Source organism: Aplosporella prunicola (genome assembly GCF_010093885.1).
Source record: "Aplosporella prunicola CBS 121167 unplaced genomic scaffold K452scaffold_92, whole genome shotgun sequence".
Classification (NCBI taxonomy): Eukaryota; Fungi; Ascomycota; class Dothideomycetes; order Botryosphaeriales; family Aplosporellaceae; genus Aplosporella; species Aplosporella prunicola.
The window spans coordinates 12,461-29,853 of NW_022983620.1; the positions used below are offsets into that span (position 1 = coordinate 12,461).

General features: G+C 48.8%; 9 protein-coding genes across 9 annotated transcripts; 4 read left to right on the forward strand and 5 right to left on the reverse strand.

Annotated features, from left to right (window-relative positions):
* Positions 1–254: 254 nt before the first annotated feature.
* K452DRAFT_239060 (uncharacterized protein) lies at positions 255–488 on the reverse strand (the record flags this gene model as incomplete). Its single annotated transcript, XM_033537695.1, has 2 exons — positions 255–368; positions 390–488. Coding segments are annotated over 2 exons (213 nt in total), but the record flags the coding sequence as incomplete, so codon positions are not given.
* A 1,953-nt stretch (positions 489–2,441) lies between these two features.
* Positions 2,442–3,185, reverse strand: K452DRAFT_363059 (uncharacterized protein; the record flags this gene model as incomplete). Its single annotated transcript, XM_033546551.1, has 1 exon — positions 2,442–3,185. The coding sequence occupies exon 1, from the start codon at positions 3,060–3,062 to the stop codon at positions 2,442–2,444; it is 621 nt and encodes a 206-aa protein (XP_033391327.1). The 5' UTR covers positions 3,063–3,185.
* A 561-nt stretch (positions 3,186–3,746) lies between these two features.
* K452DRAFT_330132 (uncharacterized protein) lies at positions 3,747–6,273 on the reverse strand (the record flags this gene model as incomplete). The annotated part of the gene is made up of 8 exons (XM_033545099.1): positions 3,747–4,078; positions 4,144–4,203; positions 4,257–4,454; positions 4,508–4,573; positions 4,630–4,785; positions 4,837–5,071; positions 5,110–5,805; positions 5,830–6,273. 8 exons carry the CDS (start codon positions 6,271–6,273, stop codon positions 3,747–3,749), a joined length of 2,187 nt encoding a protein of 728 aa, XP_033391328.1.
* A 1,947-nt stretch (positions 6,274–8,220) lies between these two features.
* Positions 8,221–8,631, forward strand: K452DRAFT_239048 (uncharacterized protein; the record flags this gene model as incomplete). The annotated part of the gene is made up of 1 exon (XM_033537693.1): positions 8,221–8,631. A coding segment is annotated over one exon (411 nt), but the record flags the coding sequence as incomplete, so codon positions are not given.
* Positions 8,632–11,295: 2,664 nt separating this feature from the next.
* K452DRAFT_172541 (uncharacterized protein) lies at positions 11,296–12,170 on the forward strand. The gene has a single exon (XM_033535815.1). It carries the CDS (start codon positions 11,424–11,426, stop codon positions 11,925–11,927), a length of 504 nt encoding a protein of 167 aa, XP_033391330.1. The 5' UTR covers positions 11,296–11,423; the 3' UTR covers positions 11,928–12,170.
* A 257-nt stretch (positions 12,171–12,427) lies between these two features.
* Positions 12,428–13,494, reverse strand: K452DRAFT_322958 (uncharacterized protein). Its single transcript, XM_033544579.1, has 3 exons — positions 13,138–13,494; positions 12,820–13,082; positions 12,428–12,759 (listed from the first exon to the last, which is right to left on the reverse strand). Exons 1-3 carry the CDS (start codon positions 13,428–13,430, stop codon positions 12,572–12,574), a joined length of 744 nt encoding a protein of 247 aa, XP_033391331.1. The 5' UTR covers positions 13,431–13,494; the 3' UTR covers positions 12,428–12,571.
* A 5-nt stretch (positions 13,495–13,499) lies between these two features.
* K452DRAFT_293095 (uncharacterized protein) lies at positions 13,500–14,147 on the forward strand. The gene is made up of 2 exons (XM_033541500.1): positions 13,500–13,825; positions 13,887–14,147. Exon 1 carries the CDS (start codon positions 13,553–13,555, stop codon positions 13,772–13,774), a length of 222 nt encoding a protein of 73 aa, XP_033391332.1. The 5' UTR covers positions 13,500–13,552; the 3' UTR covers positions 13,775–13,825; positions 13,887–14,147.
* On the forward strand, positions 14,070–15,075 carry K452DRAFT_303423 (uncharacterized protein; the record flags this gene model as incomplete). The annotated part of the gene is made up of 3 exons (XM_033542718.1): positions 14,070–14,458; positions 14,527–14,774; positions 14,858–15,075. 3 exons carry the CDS (start codon positions 14,070–14,072, stop codon positions 15,073–15,075), a joined length of 855 nt encoding a protein of 284 aa, XP_033391333.1.
* A 512-nt stretch (positions 15,076–15,587) lies between these two features.
* Positions 15,588–16,743, reverse strand: K452DRAFT_239053 (uncharacterized protein; the record flags this gene model as incomplete). Its single annotated transcript, XM_033537694.1, has 3 exons — positions 15,588–16,256; positions 16,353–16,462; positions 16,581–16,743. The coding sequence occupies 3 exons, from the start codon at positions 16,741–16,743 to the stop codon at positions 15,588–15,590; spliced, it is 942 nt and encodes a 313-aa protein (XP_033391334.1).
* Positions 16,744–17,393: the final 650 nt, after the last annotated feature.

The window sequence follows — 17,393 nt, forward strand, 5'->3', positions numbered from 1 at the left end:
GAGACGTTAAAGCGTGACTCGATCGCCCGGTAGTCGGACCCGTAGTCTATCTTATAAATCTAGTAGTATACTATCCTATTCGCTATCCCGGGGGACGCGAGGACTAAGTCTACCGTTGACCTCGAGCGGAGGCTTTAGTGTTCCTAGGTAACGGTCCCGGGTAGTAAGAGGGACTAGAGGTACTAGGCCTAGAGAAAATCTAGGATCCCTATAGCTTCGCCCTACCGGGCCCCCTCGCCTACGTAGTCCCCTCCCTATAGCTGGTCGTGCCGGTTAAAATCCCCTGTAACGAGGATCTTTAGGTCCGGTCCCTCTTTCTCTTTAGTTTTACTAATAGTATCTTGTAGTAACTGTACCCGCTCCGCTAACTGGTCTTCGCGTTAATAGACTGTAGCGCCATCCCTAGGGATGTATACTAAGAATATTAATACTAGGCCCCGCTGGGAGCGTAGTAATACTGCGGCTATATTGGGTGACTGCACCGGGATCCCTTAGGCCTGTACTCTCGTGTGGGCCTATATAAGCGCCCGGTACCTATGCCTGACATAGCCGTCTTCTCTATTAATTGATAGAGTAAAGGCCGCCTACTGTTGGTGGGTAGTTACTCTTGGTTGCGTCTCGCCTTAGAAGGCGAAAAGGTACGGCTCCGTTATAGCTAGAATGTCGAACTGTGCCGTTTTAGTATCGTTAAGGAGGCTTAGCTAAGCCTCCCTACGCTTCCCGATATTTAGCTATAGCATATTAAGGTTGTTTAACATCTAGCCTCGCTAGATACCGGGTCGGGTTAACTAGCGTCGGGCTAGGGTTCTCCCGCCTCGGCGTCGGTTATCTCGACCTCCCTAGTCCTAGTCTTATTCTTCGGGTAGAGGGTATATTTCCTATCGAAGACTGCGTATGGGCCTTTACAGGCCGGGTATTTAGGGTTCGCCTAGTTCTTATAGAAGCGTGTTTAGTATTCCCTAGAGTATACTCCGTAAGAGACCTTCGATCGAGTATAGTAACTCTGTTTATACCTATACGTGTTATATCTAAAACACGGGAGCTCCTGGAACTTAGTTTACTCGAATTCCGAGTAAAAGGCCGCGGACGACCTGAACCGTATAATCTAGGTACGGAGGAGGTGGTCCACCGCTTTACGGGAGGATAGCTATACTACTATAGAGCCTAGTTCCTTCTTACTACCTAGTTTAGATAACCACGCTGCTTTTTTAGCTATACACGGGAGTTCCGGGGAGCTATTCTCCTTAGTAAAGGCTTCCAAGGCCTTTTCGGTGATAGCTTTCCCGTCCTCAGCTATAACGAGTTCTTTAAGAACACTATCACACTTAACTAGGAACCACTATTCTCTACGTACCGTAGCCCCTAGGATAGCTTCCTTAGCCTAAGACGGGTGCTTTCTCGCCATCTCAGCCTCCTTACGGTCTTTAAAGATAATATTAAAGCGGTTAGCTGGTCGCGCTCTAATATACTAGGGTTCCAGCATCTCCGTCGACTTATAAGCTTTTAGGGCCACCGCGACCTTATCCTTAAGGGTAGTATAATCTACCTTTACCTTAGCTCTCTACGCTTCTACTATAACCGTAGCCTCTGATTCGGCGTCCGTTTATAGTCCTGCCTTAGTAGGCTTAGCCTACCGGGCCACGAGCGTCTATCTAGCGGTTTAGGTACCCCCTTACTTCGCCGCCTCGCTATAGCTACGGGTAGCCGGTTTCTAGGCCTGCGCGAGCGCTTTCTCAGCCTTCTTTACCCACGTTTTCCGGGCTGTTTCATTGGAAATTTGCGATAAGCGGAGAATTTTAACCTCTGCCGTTAGCGCGTCAATAAGGCCTTTCTGGCCCTGTACGGTCTCATAAAGCTCCTTGGAGGTCGTCTCCTGGTATAGGAGTATCTCCTTGAGCTGTCTAATCGCTGTAGATTACTCTTCCGCTAGGTTTTCCAGTCGGGCGACCGCGTCTAAGAGCTGGTCTATCCCATGCTTAATTCCTGCCTCAGCGAGCCCTGTGGCCCGACGGGGGTACCGTTCACTGTCCCTAAGTTCTAGGGACCCTACTCTACTGCGGAGGAGCCTCGCTGGTGATGCTGCGACCGGCGATACCGCCTTCCGCTTTACTACTCTACCTCCTTGCACCTCGATATTGTCTTCCATGGTGGGTTGGTCCGTGCACTCGCTTCGCGCGGGGGGCGCGGGCGCGCAAATTCTTTGATATTGGTAGGAATCGAATGCCACCAACGCACTCTATAAGAATCACTGGACGAGCAACCACCTACGAAAAGGTGGTCGAAGACGTTTTGGTGGGTGGTTGTCCAAATCGCCGCGTCGCAAAGCTGGCATCGGATCGGAGCAAGCTATCGCCGATCTTAGGGCTGCCATCATTCTCATCATCGCGAAACAGGGCCGCAGCAGGCGTCATGGCTCTAAGACTCGGAGCCAGCTGCTGGTACTAGTACCCACCAGCGGAGGGAGAGCGCCCGTGGTCGTCGCGGCCGATTCGTGAGACCTGCCCGAGAGCTGAGAGCTGAGAGCTCCAGAGGAAGGGAGAGCTCCAGTGCCCGTCCCTAGCCTCCGCAGCTCGCCCTACATACGTCTCCGTCTGCACTGCACGGCACGACCGCGACCCGGCGCGCCCGCAGCACGCCGGAGCTGGCCAGCCAGCCTGGCACGAGTCATGCCCGCGAAAATCATGAGTCAAGCACACTCCACAAAAACGCACCGCACCCCGCACCCCTCTCCCCGCACGCACGACAGCCGTCGTCGCATTAACCTCGCGATTAACCTTTCGCCGGCGCGCCTCGCGCACGGCTGTCTTGCCTGGCCCGGCTAGCTCGGCGGGCTGTTCCGTGCCGCGCTTGGGGGTGCGGTTGCTGGATGCGTAGGCGTAGGCGTGGCTGATGGTGTGTGTATGGGCCTTGGCGGCGCGGAGCGCTGAGGTTGGTGGTGGTGGAGGGAGGGGTTGTTGGTTAGTGGGGGTTTGGGCTTTTTTGTTTTTTGGTTTTGGCTTTCTGTGCCGGGGCGGGAGCTTTGTGGTGGCGTGGAAGACTCTTGGTTCTTGCTTGAACGGCATCGACCTGCGCGCTCTCTTTGCGTTTGGTTTCTGAAAAGATAGTGCGACCAGCGCAGAAGACTCTTAGGTATTTTATATCTCCTGTTGATAATTTGTCTAGTCCTTATATTCGCTAGGTATTTATATATACGCAAGGTGCCTACCTACGATCTCTGCAACATGAGAAATTAGACTTACCTTCTTCTTCAAGGGAAATCTTCGGTGGCCAGTCATGCAAGCCTAATAATGATACAAGTCTGAAAGTGCTACTGCTGCACGGCAAGAATGTGGGGTGTCGTGGTCGGGAATTATAGGCGGAAACACGAAAGGGTGGGGCTAAAGGTGCTGTACAAGAGGAGAAGAATGTAGTGCATGGGCATGGTAGCAGTGGAGTGGGCCGCAAAATATTGGTGGAAGAATCCGGCAAAAGCCCTACTCGCTTCCCCTTGTTGCGCTCCATGATGCATGAAGCTGCACCTCTGCCCTTAGAGCCGAGAAGCGGGATACGGAACTGAGGATGTCAGTTAGTCAATATTTCTCTCGACCTTATCCTCTTTACTAAATTTCTCTGGTTTTGCAAAGCAGCAGTGCTGGCCACCCTGTATTGGCTGGGTAGACTGTATTTCATTTTATTCCCCATCACGCACGGTATGAAGCATGGAGAACAAAATTCTCTTGATAGAAGTTGCCTCTGAACGCCTTACATCAAAAGAAAATCGATCTCAATATACTTCTTTTAGACCTCTCTTCGAGCTTCCACTTTTGCATCGCAATCAGGACGGTCCGCAAGTGCTCCATGCTAAGTGGCCCATCTTCATCCCGAGCCAAGAAGCTTCCCAACTTCATCGCGTTCTTAATTTCACGACCATTCATGTTGATAGAAGCTAGTGTATCCAATTGGGTTTCCGAAATGTTGTGCCCTGCTCTCTCAAGGTTGCTAAAGAAGTTGGACCATACTTTGCGCCGTGAAGCAACATCGAGGTCAGGATACGTCAATGATAGATGGATCCGCGAGCTAAATGCCGCATCGAATGTTTCTATCGTGCACTGTCAGTTGGCTTGCTTTGGCATGCTTTATCTGATGGGTTGAATTTGTCCTTACCGACACGATTGGTTGTCAAGAATAAGGTCCCACTGAAGTATTCTAGACGCTGGAGGAATACTGAATAGCAACCTTAGTAGCTTACTTGGTTTGGGGAACATACTGAGGCTTACTTGATACGAGACTATTCCTCTGCAAGTCATGCGCATTCCTCTGTTCGAGAAAGATGTCTGCTTCGTCAAGAAGCAGCACAGCTCTCCAGTTCCGCACCGTCTCAAAAACGGCCTTCAGTCTCTGCTCAACAACGTCAGGCTGGGTACCAAGCTCTCCGGCACTGATGGAATATAGTGGTGCCTTCATTTCTTCGGCAACTGTTTTGACAACCGTTAGCGAAGCGTATTTCGTTGACCTTATACAATCATACCAGCCTCTGCTGTTAAGGTTTTTCCCACACCCGGTGAACCATTAAGCAAAACTATTGTTCCCTGTCCTGCAAACACAATGTGAGCGAGCGTGGTGTCAGGTTGGAGTCTAAGGAACTGATACCTTTGCCTCGAATCACATCATCAAAAGTGTCCCCTGCTTCTCGTTGGGTTCTGGCTAATGAAAGGAGCAACCGTTTTTGCCCAAGAGGCAGCACCAGCTTGTCAAAGACATTCCCATTCCACGCGATATCCTGAACATGGAACACAAGGAGTTGGACTAAGTTACATATTAGCAGCAGCAAGCTTCGTTTTTTTTTGAGGACGTTACCCCATTTTTTTGCTTCGATTGAAAATCCACGAATCCAGCATGTGCAAATAAGCAATTGGTTCTCATCAAGTCTAGGTTCACTTTGGCTTATGATATAGCCATCACCCTCTGGCTCGTTGCTCTCATTGTCGCTGTCGGCGGGATCTCTTTCTATAGATAGTGGAGAGTGCTGATGAACATTCTGTGGATTGATGTAGGCGAATCCAGCAGCATCAATTACTATTCGACCTCTCACCTACTTTTTGTCAGCCCAAAATACATATCGGGGCATACCCAACGAACATTAAGCGGTTTATTTTCCACATCTTTAGCGACAGCCGCGTACGCGCGGTAGTGCGTTCCGCATAAGCTTAAAAGCTTCATGCTTCTCCTCACCACCTTGTGCGTAATGCTTTGTCGATCCGAGCAATAGTCCAGAGGGAAGACTTCAAAATCAGCAATTCCACGGCTCCCTTTGAAATCCGGGAGCTGAACTGATGCTGAAACATTGCCAAACCTCTTTCCGTCCCAATCAATGCTATTGACAGTTACACGGTAGAATTCATCCCCAAGGAAGGGTTTGACGTGCTTGACTGTTAAGAGTCTGTATAAACATCGACGGTCCTCCTCGCCGTGGTCGCTGAGAAGAGAGCCAGGTCTGTATATACACCACAGGTGCTCGAATGTGATTTTTCCATGAATCTCGAAGTGTCGAATGCTTTCCAGTGCCTCCTTTAACTCGTTTCGGAGTATCTCATTAAGAAGGGAGAGATGCTCTTTCACTTCGAAATTTGTGCCTTCTTTTTGGATTGCGCTTTGCCACTGTTTCCAACGGTGGACGAACGGCTCGAAGGGTGACCTGAAATTAAGTTTTTCTTCGTCCAGGTCCAGACCAGGATATCCTCGTAACACTTCCTGGAGAGCCTTCTTGATGAAGGGACTTTGAACAACGATAGAATGGATTTTGGTTTTCCTCTTGATTCCTTCAGACTCCCGATTTAGTTGGTTGCGCACTATAACTGCCGCGCCGTCTTTTTTGTCTTCGGCTTCAGCCACCCTCATGTCGAATGGAATTTGATCAACCCAGTTAATGCACTGGCTGTATTCACTCTTTCCTTCATAGAGGTTATAAGACTGGCACAGCATGCCTGGCTCAGTATTTGTTTCGTTGTCATTCTCGTGATTTCCTGGGCTTTCCGACAAATCCGCGTCATCTAAATCTGTCGCAACATTCTCATTCGAGGTTTCTTGTGGAACTTCTGCCTGCACTTGCGGTTTTGGCTTTGAAGAATGGTCGGATGGAATCTGTAAAGGTGATTTCAGGTCTGTCTTCGACGTTTCAGAAGTTGGCGTCTTGTTTCTATCCGCCTTCTCCACATCGTCGTTGGTTCCGTCATCTTGTTTGTAGACAATTTTAGATTCTCCGCTTGCGCTGTTACTGATGATATCGCTGATCATGTTGTGAAAACTTTGATTGAAAACCTCATAGTCTTGGCTCGGACTGGACGTGCCCTGCTCCATGGATATAGAGATGAAGGATGAAGTAATTAGACACAGAAGATTTTTCGTATGAAAGAGTATTAAGAGGTATGGGTAAGCCTTTAAAAAATGTTAAACAAGCTTTAAAGCTGGTGGAGATGAACAGGCGGGATAAAGACGTTGAGGGGAGTGGAGGACGCCTTCGAATGCCGAAGGCTATTAAACCACCAACCAAGTCTAGCCAGGTATTCCAGCTTTCACTAGTTAGGGAATGAGTATCTGATAATGCATAATTCTCGCAATCCGATGCTTGCCCCGAATAAAATTGGGTTAGTTGGAATCACGTAGCATATTCGCATCAGTGTGGCCTTCCTTTACTGGCTATTGAGCGACGAATTGAAGTAAACCACAAATACTAGTACTTGGTTAATACGAGAAGCGTCTATTTTTAAGCGTGTTCTTATTCTATTGGTTTTGCTTGCTTTCGGGCAGCAGTGCAGACATAGATCAACATCAGCTCGTATTCTAACCAAAAATATATTTTTCACATGCTATCAACTTCACATATTATGCTCAACCGCGCACATTCTCCCAACAGAAAAGATCATGGAAACACAAATTGCATTTCTGATAAAATTATTGCCCTGTTCAACATTCTCCTTTTCACCAATTTTATGTCGTACCTACCTTGCAGAACTCGACCGACTCCCAAAGTTCACCGCCCTTGATGAACCCCCTGAGAGCATCAGCGATGGAAACGAAACCCCTATTGAATTGAACGGAAATGTTTTCTCAGTGCCTTCGGCTGTCCACAAAGCATTGGAACAACTTCGATATGTAGACGAACCAAGATACATCCTACCAGGAGGGGTTCTCGGACGAGAGACTGGCATGTACAGAAACAATCACATATTGCGCCAAATCATCGATCGGGCAGAGTTCATTGCAGCCTGGGATTATTGCCGCTGCGGGAATCGAGAGGCGGGTTTCAAAATCTATCCCACACCATCGCATCACAAAATCATCGAATGGCCTAGCTGCAAACCACCTAAGACATTGGTTCTATTAAGGCCATCGAGGGATCCCAACGCCATCATTGACTGTAAAACAGTCAACATCCTACCTTCAGGCTATCCGCGGTTTACCATTGTTTTCAAAGACAGCACTTTGACCGAGACCAATATCTGCAATACCAACACACATAACATCATGGTGTTTCAGGACAATCGTATCAACGAGATCCGAAGCAGCACACTAGACAGCAGTATCAAACTAGATGGCCAACAAGTTCGGGTACACCAAACAACAGCTGATACGTTACGAGAGTTAAGGCGCAGCGTGGAACGATATCTTTTTTGGGTTCCATCCAGCGTTGAACGTATATCACCGAGGTCCTTAACGGCAAACATTGACTATGTGGTTTCTATCATTGGGATGTCTTTTGGCCCCAGATTTCCTTCCGGAAAGGCAACGGTATATTACCGACCTCTCGCTATGGCTCAGAACGCTGCATTCCAGTATTACAGGCCTCTTTCACTGTCTGAAGCATACGAATCAATACGCTTACTGGGACTACCGTCAAGGAAGGAGCAGCCACTGACCCAAGCCGAGCCACAATACCGTCTACATCATATTTCGCTCAATGATTTGAATGTTCCTGAATACACCGTTCTCAAATTTCTTGGACCTAAGACTTTGAAAAGAAATGAAACTGCTCAAATCATAATCGACAGGCACTTGTTTCTCGGACCAAGCCATTTGGGGAAAGCGTTGGAGCAGTGTCGAAGTGACGACAGATCTACTTATCTCTGGGTGGACTTCATATGCTGTAACCAGCTAGATACGCAGGAGGTCCGCCATCATTACCGTCTTCTGAAACGGATCCAATCGCAAGCGCTTAGCGTAAAGCTGGAACGTGCGTCAATTATGGTGACGGACTTCCAATATTGTCGTTTAAACCCCCAGAAACAAGAGATTCGTATTTTGGTACTCAGCCCAAACAATGGCTCTCTAGACTCCCCCGTTCGTGGCCGACTTGTAACGAGAAGTTTAGAGAATCGACCCAATTATCTTTGCTTGTCATACACATGGGGCAAACAAGACTCGAAGAAATCAATCTCGTTGGATGGTTATCGGTTCCCCGTCGGGGAGAATCTTTCATCGGCGCTCCATCAAATTCGCAGGCGAGACGAAGAAATCAAAATTTGGATTGATGCGATTTGCATTAACCAAAACGATATCCCAGAGCGTAACAGTCAGGTGGAAATGATGGGTCAAATATATTCTGCCGCGAAGAAAGTCCTAGTATGGTTGGGTCCAGCCGCCGAAGATTCCGATTTAGTTATCGACTTTTGGCAGGATCTAGGAAAAGACGAGCTTTCTTTGGAAATTGGCCCACACGATTGGGGTCGCATCTTTGACAGCTATATCACAGTTGGAAGAAAACGAAACTCAGAACTTCAAACTGTTGTGGATCAACTTCTCGACACCTACTCGGTAAGAATCTTACCAGCCTTTGGATGCCTTAAGGAGGCTATCAAATGCATGGATAGCCGTTCGTGGTGGAAGCGATTATGGGTATTCCAGGAAGTTGTACTAGCGTCTGACCTGGAGTTACTCTGCGGTACAAAACGAATAAACTGGGAGGTATTTGATCGCGCTCAACAAATAATACAGCTATGGCTTCTCAAGATAAACAACGACATGGACAACGACATGAAAAACATAGGACGCCCACACATCTCCCCTGTCAGCAGTAATCTACGCGATTATCGAGTCAGGTGGCACAAATCTATATGGGAATCTGTCGATAAGCTACTCTGGACTTTGGGTAGCCTTTCCGGGCGTGATGCTAGCGAAGACCGAGATCGAGTATACGCCCCACTCGCCCTTATTCGCGACGAAATTCCGAGTCTTAAGCCAGATTACGACAAGTCGACTATAGACGTCTACATAGACTTGGCAATCGCTCTTGCGAAGCGAACTGGACATTTCGTGTTCCTATACCGCAGTGGAGCTTCTCCAAAGCCATTACTCGGCATCCCTTCTTGGGTTCCGAGATGGGATTTACCAGAAATTCCGGATTTAAGAATGGATCGAAAGTCCCCTTCCATTTTTGATCCACTTCAAAAAAATGATGATTCAATTCAGTTTTACGCGTGCGGCGATTGTCCAGCAATCTACAACTTAATTTCGAATCGGAGAGTGCTTGTCCTACACGGCGTGGAAGTGGATACTATTTCAGTGGCCCTGCAACCAATACCGGATTCTCTAATAAATTCCTCGGCATATTATGAAACATTCGATAAATGGGAAACAGCAACCTGGGACGCTTACGACGAGAGAGAACAATATGTCGGGGGCGGTGATCTTGTGACCGCTTTTATGAGCACAATTTTCGATTATGTTCTTGAAGTGGAGAGTGCCACCGTTGAGGAACACGTATACAACTTCATGGCTTGGAAAAGATATCGCAACAGAACAAATGTGGCACCAGCATCTGCAAATGCCCCAGACTTTATAGATTCCATCCCTTTACGGCTCCTAAGTGCGATTTCGAAGAACCTCATATTTTTTCTAACAAGGAGAGGTTTTATTGGCACTTGCATGGATAGGGAAGGAGTCGAGCCTGGTGCACGCGTGGTGGTTGTTAAAGGTGGAACGAAGCCGATTATTTTGAAGAAAGTGCTAAACGGGGAAGTATTCATTGCCGAGGCGTGTAAGTCTACGATGTTTTTGAAGTCCTCAAGAGATCCCGGTCAGCTAATTAAAACTCATAGATGTTCATGGCCTCATGTATGGTGAGGCCATGAAGGGTTTACGAGAAGGTCAGTATAAACTTCAAGAGTTTCCTTTGGTTTGATTTTACACGAGAGATCTGTCACCAAAGAAACGTTGTATGTGTCTGAGATAGGAGTTGTTTGAATGGCTCCGCCTTTGTAAAACATCAACTCTTTATTCAAGCCTTCCTTTATTTCTATAATCAAAATGCGTTTCTGCTTTGTATACATACCCCTGCTCCGTTGTCGCTCCAACGCACCAGTGTTCTACTCCTGTACCAAACATACAACACATAGCATTCGACATCCACGTCCACCGTCGCATACAACCGGGGGGGATCCTTCGCCAAGCAGATCTGTCTAAAAACACTACAGTGAGGACGCATATGGGCTCTTTGTGATTATAAAGCAGTTTGCAGGACTTAGAACATCTGCTGCAGAGAAGCAAATATGCAAAGGTACTTAATGAAGCCTGAATGGAGTTTGTACTTGTCAGTATCAGATTATCAACGTAAGCAATGTTGCTCGCGAGACCGTCCAGGGCGGGTGATATCTACTTACGTCTTATCCTCTCTCAGCGCCGAGTTGATTGGCTTGAAAAGAATTTCCCAATGGTGAATCTCCAAAGTCAGTATCCTTGATCGCAATCCTCCGCCATCTGGATATTCCAGTATTCAGGTTGAACATTCATCAGGGGCACCCTTTCCACTGAAAAGTTGGTAGAAGACCCGAGCAGCATCAGAAGCGACCGCTGGTGTCTCCACAGGGTCGGAACAGTTTGCTTTGCCAGTGTCTCAACACATTTGCAGAGTGCCACCCACCACAGTCGGAAGCATGACGTGGCGCAGGGTCGTCGGGAATGTAGGAGTCCAACCGACCGAAAGAAGACGCGGTCGGCGAGGACTGAGGTGTGGGTGCGAGGTGAGAACGGATACTGCGACCGTTGCCAAAACGTCCTGTTTTAAGTTAGCGACGGCACCTGCTGATGATGCTGGAGCCGGTGTCGTATGCCAGACCGCCGTCCTGCTGCCGGCGGGGCAGAAGATCAGTGAGTCAAAACCAAAGCCTGACGCCAGGCTCCCACCCTGCTCCTAGCATAGCGACTTCAAGTGCCATTATCGTCGACGTCCTAAGCTAGACTGGCATTACCATTGCGTGATGTTGTGTCGGAGAGGGCATGTGGCACGACAAACGAGAGCGTGCCGCTGGCCGGAGAGAGGTGGTTGCGCGTTGCTGTCCAAGATCATTGCCTTCCGATGCCCAAAGCATTTGGAGGAAGACGATCTGTGCTGCACGCCGCCCTCGCCGTCCGGCTGACATCGAGTCTTTTCGCAGCCGTGTGACCCAAGCATGACTCCCACTCCCAGTGTGTATGCCAATGTATTCCAAGCCGCGGAAGACCTGCAGCGATCTCGGAGACTGTGTCGGAGCCGCCGGAGGAGCAGAGGGCGTATGTGGCTGTCATGGCATGCTGCCGTCAACCATGCGGCTGGCCAAGAGCTGCTGTCATGGTCGAAGAGGGAGATCCTTAGGCCGATGACGTTGCTGCGGTCGCGTCGGAACCAGCCGGCGCCAGGCTGGAGGTCGACGGCTGCGTCGTCGCCATTGGCTGGCAGGAGCAGGACCAGAGGTCAAAGAAGTTATCGGATCGGAGTGTGCTGCAGTCGGGCTGGAAGCAAGTTGTCAGTGGATATGCAGAGATGCGGAGCTGCGGAGATGGTTAGGTGCCGCCCGCCATGGCGCGAGAAGGTCAAGGCTGGTGTCGTCGTCGTCGCATCAGGTCCTGATCATGGCAGTAGCGGAGGCGGAAGTCGGCATTGGCTTGCCTGCCGCTCCAAGTCGACGTGTCGATGAAGTGCATCGTTGCTGGCGCCGTGAAAGGCTGCTCGAGGCCGGAGATGCTCGAGGCTGTACGGCGAAAATTGAGCTCCCTGCACCCGCCAGGCTGCCCTGCCGCACCCCGCGCTTGCAACTTCGCTGGTGCCACCTCGCACCATCGTCGTGTTCTGTACCCGTCGGGGGGCTTCTTGGCTTGAGGGGGATCTGCAGATGCTGCCCTGCAGCAGCAGTGCAACGAAACGAGATCAAAGGTGGGGGGATCACAGGCTACAGCACCAACATCGCGAGGGAAGGCGCGCCCTCCTCTTCTTTCTATCCTGCCATCCAAATCTTTTTGCCGCTCATATGCCCGCACGCTTCCTTGCCCTGTCAACTGTCATAGCGGCGTGACCTGCAACTGGTTTCGCTCAGGTCAGGTTGGTTAGCATGTGACTTTTCACAAGCAATGTCTTCACAAGCATGGTCGAAAACCAAGTCCAGTTAGAGAGCAATTTCAATCAATAACTTTCAACTTTCTCCGTCCCACGTAACAAGTCACAACATCACGCAAAAGCTCTGCTTACATCCTATAGAATCGATTAATGATTCCACTTCAACCCATGATTAATTGGTACTAGCTCGTAACGGTCCCGATAGACAGCGTGGATGCTTGCAAATACTTAGACAATAACATCAAAAGTGGAATCCGTCACAATCGCCCTTCCACGGTCTAGAATGGCCTGATCGAACCTCTGCTGATCGAACAAGCTAGTGTTAAGTCCCGCATCATAACCCGCCTTCGATATCACCAACGTCTTTCCGTCACCATCCACGTCCTGTTCAAAGCTGATCATCATTACGCGGATCACTTTGCGAGAAAGCATTAGCAGCCACATTTACGCCCTGCCACTGGAGTACAAGCACCAACCTTGTGTATCCAAAGGACCCTGGCGTAACGTCATCGGAAAAGTCAACCCGAACCGACGTACTTTGGTCAGTTGGTCTTGGCCGAGCACCAACGTCTCTGCCATGTATCTCTCAACGATCCGCATCCTCTCTTCCAAGCCTTCGGGGAGACTTGGTCCAAGAAATCGTCGGATAGCAAGCTGGTAGACAAGCTTGTCGTGATGGTATTCACCAGTGAGCTTTACATTTTGGCCTGCCTCGGAGAAATCTCGAACATTCATCATCCTGGAAGCGAGATATTAATCACGGTTAGCTACAAATGGGCGTCGGCGTTGCTCACCAAGGAGTGATTCTAGCCAGGTGATCTAATAATCGGGGACGATATGCAGCTCGATCCCAGCTTGCCTGAAGGCCTTTGTCGTCAAATCCAAGGTTGCTCGAGACTGTGTTTTCGATTCTGGTCGCCCAAAAGTGGAGCGTGGTCCAGAGGCCCACCAGGCGGGTAGCAGGATTCTCTGCTGAGATGGGATTGAGATAGAAGATTGATTGAGGGTCATTTCCTTCCTTGACGCTGCGGACAAGATTGTCGGCAACTTCTACGCTTGGTTGGTCCTGCGCAACGATGGAGGTCATGCTGGGTAGAAGATGGAGCTTCTTGGGGTAAGTTCTGGCTTGGAACACATCAGCGATTCGGGGGCTATAAGTCTAATCACAAACCCGCTGTCTTGCCATGTGGGACAAACGACCCCTCAGTTATGACAAAAATTCAGAGCGGAGCAGAAATATCTTTGCTACCTTCGTACTACGCTACGGGAGGGGCTTTCTCCTCCTTCCCCTTATACGCAGCTATGCACCGGATCGGAATGTTTCGCAGTATCTCTATTAGGGTTATCTGCATGAGGGGTTTGTGCGGCATGAACGCAGCTTCACGCAACATCATGGACCCCGCATCGATTGCCGGTATGGCAAGGCAATAGTCTGTCCCAAAGCTCGGTGGCATATTATAAATTTCCCCCGCTCTCTTCCCGGTTCGTGTTACTTTGCATCACCTCTTACAGAAGAAAACCTGACGAGTAGCTAACTAGTCAGTTAATGCCAAGTTTCCCGTGAGGAGACTTGATTGTTGGCATGGTAGTGCAGTCGAAGTCTATAAAGTTCACCAGACGCTCTGCCCTGCTCCTCCATCTCAAACCATCTTCTCATCTCACAACGAGTTCCAACCTTGCAAAGTCGAAAGCAGAGGCAACATTCCTCTTTCCCCAATCCATAATCATGCCCGAACCCGTTGACCTCGGCAAACTCGTCGACCTGAACCCAGGTCTCGGGCCCCAGCCGCCCATGACCTACGATGGCATCATGGAAGCTGCTGGCAGGTCTACTCTTTCAGACAAGGAAATTGCTGAAAAGGCCAAAGAGGAATGGGATAGCTTCCCGTCCATCTGGTTCTGCAACTTCCCCGACCAGCCTTCCACTTCGATGCAGCAGCGGCTGGCGGAATACATGCAAGACATCAAGGACTACCGTAGCTGGGCAAGCCTGATCTGGTGGCGCACCGTCTTCAGTCATCCCGACATGCCGCAAGACTCCAGCATGCAGTCCCGTATCCGACGAAGTGCTTATTGCGCCAGAGTCGGCGTGCACCACATGAAGACCACGCCATGGTACGTAGGAAAACCACTCCGGCTTTTCCCCCTTCCCGGACAGAATCACTAAATGCACAATTACATAGGCTTTCAATCAGCCGAGATGTCAACCATTCCAAGATTATCGAATGCCGCGTCGAAGAGTTTCACGGCGAGCTCATTAGGGCCGTCTTGGCTGGGTTTGTGGGCGTGAATGCACGAACCATTGAAGCCCTGGAGACAGTCCTGAAGAGCATGACCAAAACAATCGAGCAGAGTTCCGGAGAGGCAATGAACAAAATGATTGCGTGCGAGCGGTACGAGTACATCCGCCAGTCCGACACGGTCAGATCTTGTAAGCTGCCTGCTCCCTTCAAACGTCTTTTCTTTGAACAACTTTGAAACTCTTCTTCTGACAATGCACGCTTGTCTTTGCAGTCGTTCGCCTGGTCAGTTTCGCCGTCACCCAGAGCATGCGCCAGGTCTCAAGGGCAAAGCAAACTTCGTCTTGGGTCCGCTGCACTATCGACTACAATGACTACGAGGCGGGCTTTAACCGCTCCATGTGGCAGCGCTCGAAGGAACTGATCCATGAGCAGCAGATGAAGGAGATGGAGGACTTTATCAACGAGTCTACTGTGGATATTCCCCCTTGAGGAAGTTATTGGCAGTGATCGGTCGCAAAGGAGAATCTTAACGTCGCTCTTGTGTAGCGAATTGTCTTGGTTTTAATGTCTCGGGTGCTCATGCGTTTTTACAAAGTCTCTTATCTCAAATACATGATTAATTGTTTCTCTACGAAGCTGAAGAGCTGCCGTTTGAGCCGGAGTGGATGTACACACGTTTAGGGGTTGATGTTTTTTGTGCAAGCTGTTCGTAAGAGTATGAGCCTCCTGCTTGACATCTTTGAGATCACTTAGGCGCTTAGGTACTTGAATAGACAGAAAGAAACTGGAATCGACCGGCTAAACAAGTATGTGTTTGTTGTTTGATGTTTGCAACGTACAAGGAAGTGTCTCGAAATATAAAGATATTTAAATTACAAACATTCTTATGTACGGCCGATCTTTTCCTCTCGTTTCAGGATAAACCCCAGTTTGCTTGACAGGTACTTCTTGAGATGGAGGAGGGAGAGAAAGTGATCTAGGAAGCGAGCTAAGAGAACAAACTATGCATATCGTTCGCCTGGTACCGGCATCTCTACGGGACCATTGGTAAAGCAACAGTGTCCAATACGCGATCCTTCCTCCTCATTTTCCAGAAGCCCCTGCGGTATGGCGCCCCATTGTAAGGGCTTCGTCTCGTCGAAGTTACCATCCGATGATTTTGGAGGATGGCACGCAGCTAAAATTGCGGCGCTGCAACTCCCAACCAGCGGCATACCCGGCTTCAATCTTTTCATTGATAGCGCAAGCGTCGCCACACTGATGCACACGCCAACTACGAATGTAGTCATCATTGCGATCGGGTTTAGCGCGCATATGGACAACGGTGGATGTGGGATTGGATCCCCAAAGTCGTTTGAAGGCTCAATAAATACGGGAAACAAGGTCTGTGACGCCAGCATGTGCATAAGCCCAAATGAGCCCTGTAATGGCACCGCAAAGCGCCACGGTAGCTGAAAGAGGAATGTGCCGCGTTCTTGGGTGTGTAATCTCGGGTCGGAGACGCGAAGGCCTTTACGGTGGAAGGCGTACTCGCTCCATTCAGCAGCGAGCCGCATTCGGGTGATTAGATTAATGGTAGTAAAGGCGAGAACGGTAATGGTAAGCTGTGATAAGTTGGCTGTAATGGCAGGGCCAACTGCGTCATGGGATGCCCTTGATTGAATGCCGGACTGATGACCAGGTTTTCGGCAGTGATTTTTCGAAAAGAAAAGTAATTGCTGAGTTCACCCAGCTTCCGGAAATGCATGAGCCCATTAATGAGGAACCCGATAGCTAGTCCAAGGATACTGCCGTATCTGTTTTGGGTTTGTTAGGGCTGAATCTCGTCTTAACCCGAAAAAGTTCTTACGTGAGAGACCACATCCACCAGGCTCGCCTACCTGCGCCATTGTAATAACGTAGCGATACTGGCTTGTATGGTATAGCAGCAGGTTGTTCTTGAGCTTCAACTGCCTTCGTCCAGATGCGTTGAATATCGTATCTCGTTGCGAGACAGTATCCACGGGTGGTATCGTCGGGAGAGCGTATGAAAGATGATATGGCATTACCTAAGGTAACCAGTAGTTTGTCTCGAAGCAAACCCCACACTGATAGTATGCAGATGAGCTTGCCAAAGTTTAATATTAGAATAGTGATTGCGACTGGGCGGCTAAACATGATTCTGTAGCGTTCCTCGGCGATTGTTTTGCTCTAGCATCCCGTTATAGTGGCGTTGTTTGCTTTCTAATTATCTACGGCGGCGGCTTTTTTAACTTTATCAAGACTTTGAAGAGCGTTGAAGGCATGCATCTAGCGCCATCTATTTTTAGGCTTGGCCTGCTTAGACTAACTATTATACTTGTAATCGACGAACGGAATAAAGTAATATACTAGGATAGAGTTATTTTAGAGAATTAGAAAGGTAGAGATGTTACTATCGTCGTCTTAATCCCTCTAGCTGCCTGGTAAGTTCTTTAGTAATAAAATAACGTTGCTTCTTTCCGCTATAAAGTCTTTCCTATATTCTTCTATATATTAAGCACTCGTAAGGTACTCGAATATTATCCTATTCGAAATGTAGTCGGCTTAGATATCCGCTACTTTAGGCGAAAAACTTATTAGGTCTATTCCTGTTAGGCTTTTCGATATGTTATTAAATCTTAACCCTAACCTAGATGCCCTAATCTATAATTAATTGAGTTAAGTTAAGTTAAGTTGTATTTATTTACCCTAACCTATCGCCCTGAGCGATATGTAGGCTACGACTATTTAAGAGTTTTGCTACTAGTTTACATGTGATTTGTTAATCTGGGAGGAAAAAGGAAGGT

Coding starts and splice junctions, on each gene's coding strand:
- K452DRAFT_172541 (XM_033535815.1), top strand. CDS start 11,424: ATGACTCCCACTCCCAGTGTGTATGCCAATGTATTCCAAGCCGCGGAA.
- K452DRAFT_322958 (XM_033544579.1), bottom strand. CDS start 13,430: ATGACCTCCATCGTTGCGCAGGACCAACCAAGCGTAGAAGTTGCCGAC. Junction 13,083..13,137: donor CTGGCTAGAATCACTCCTTG/GTGAGCAACGCC, acceptor TCTCGCTTCCAG/GATGATGAATGTTCGAGATT. Junction 12,760..12,819: donor GGGTCCTTTGGATACACAAG/GTTGGTGCTTGT, acceptor TTTCTCGCAAAG/TGATCCGCGTAATGATGATC.
- K452DRAFT_293095 (XM_033541500.1), top strand. CDS start 13,553: ATGACAAAAATTCAGAGCGGAGCAGAAATATCTTTGCTACCTTCGTAC.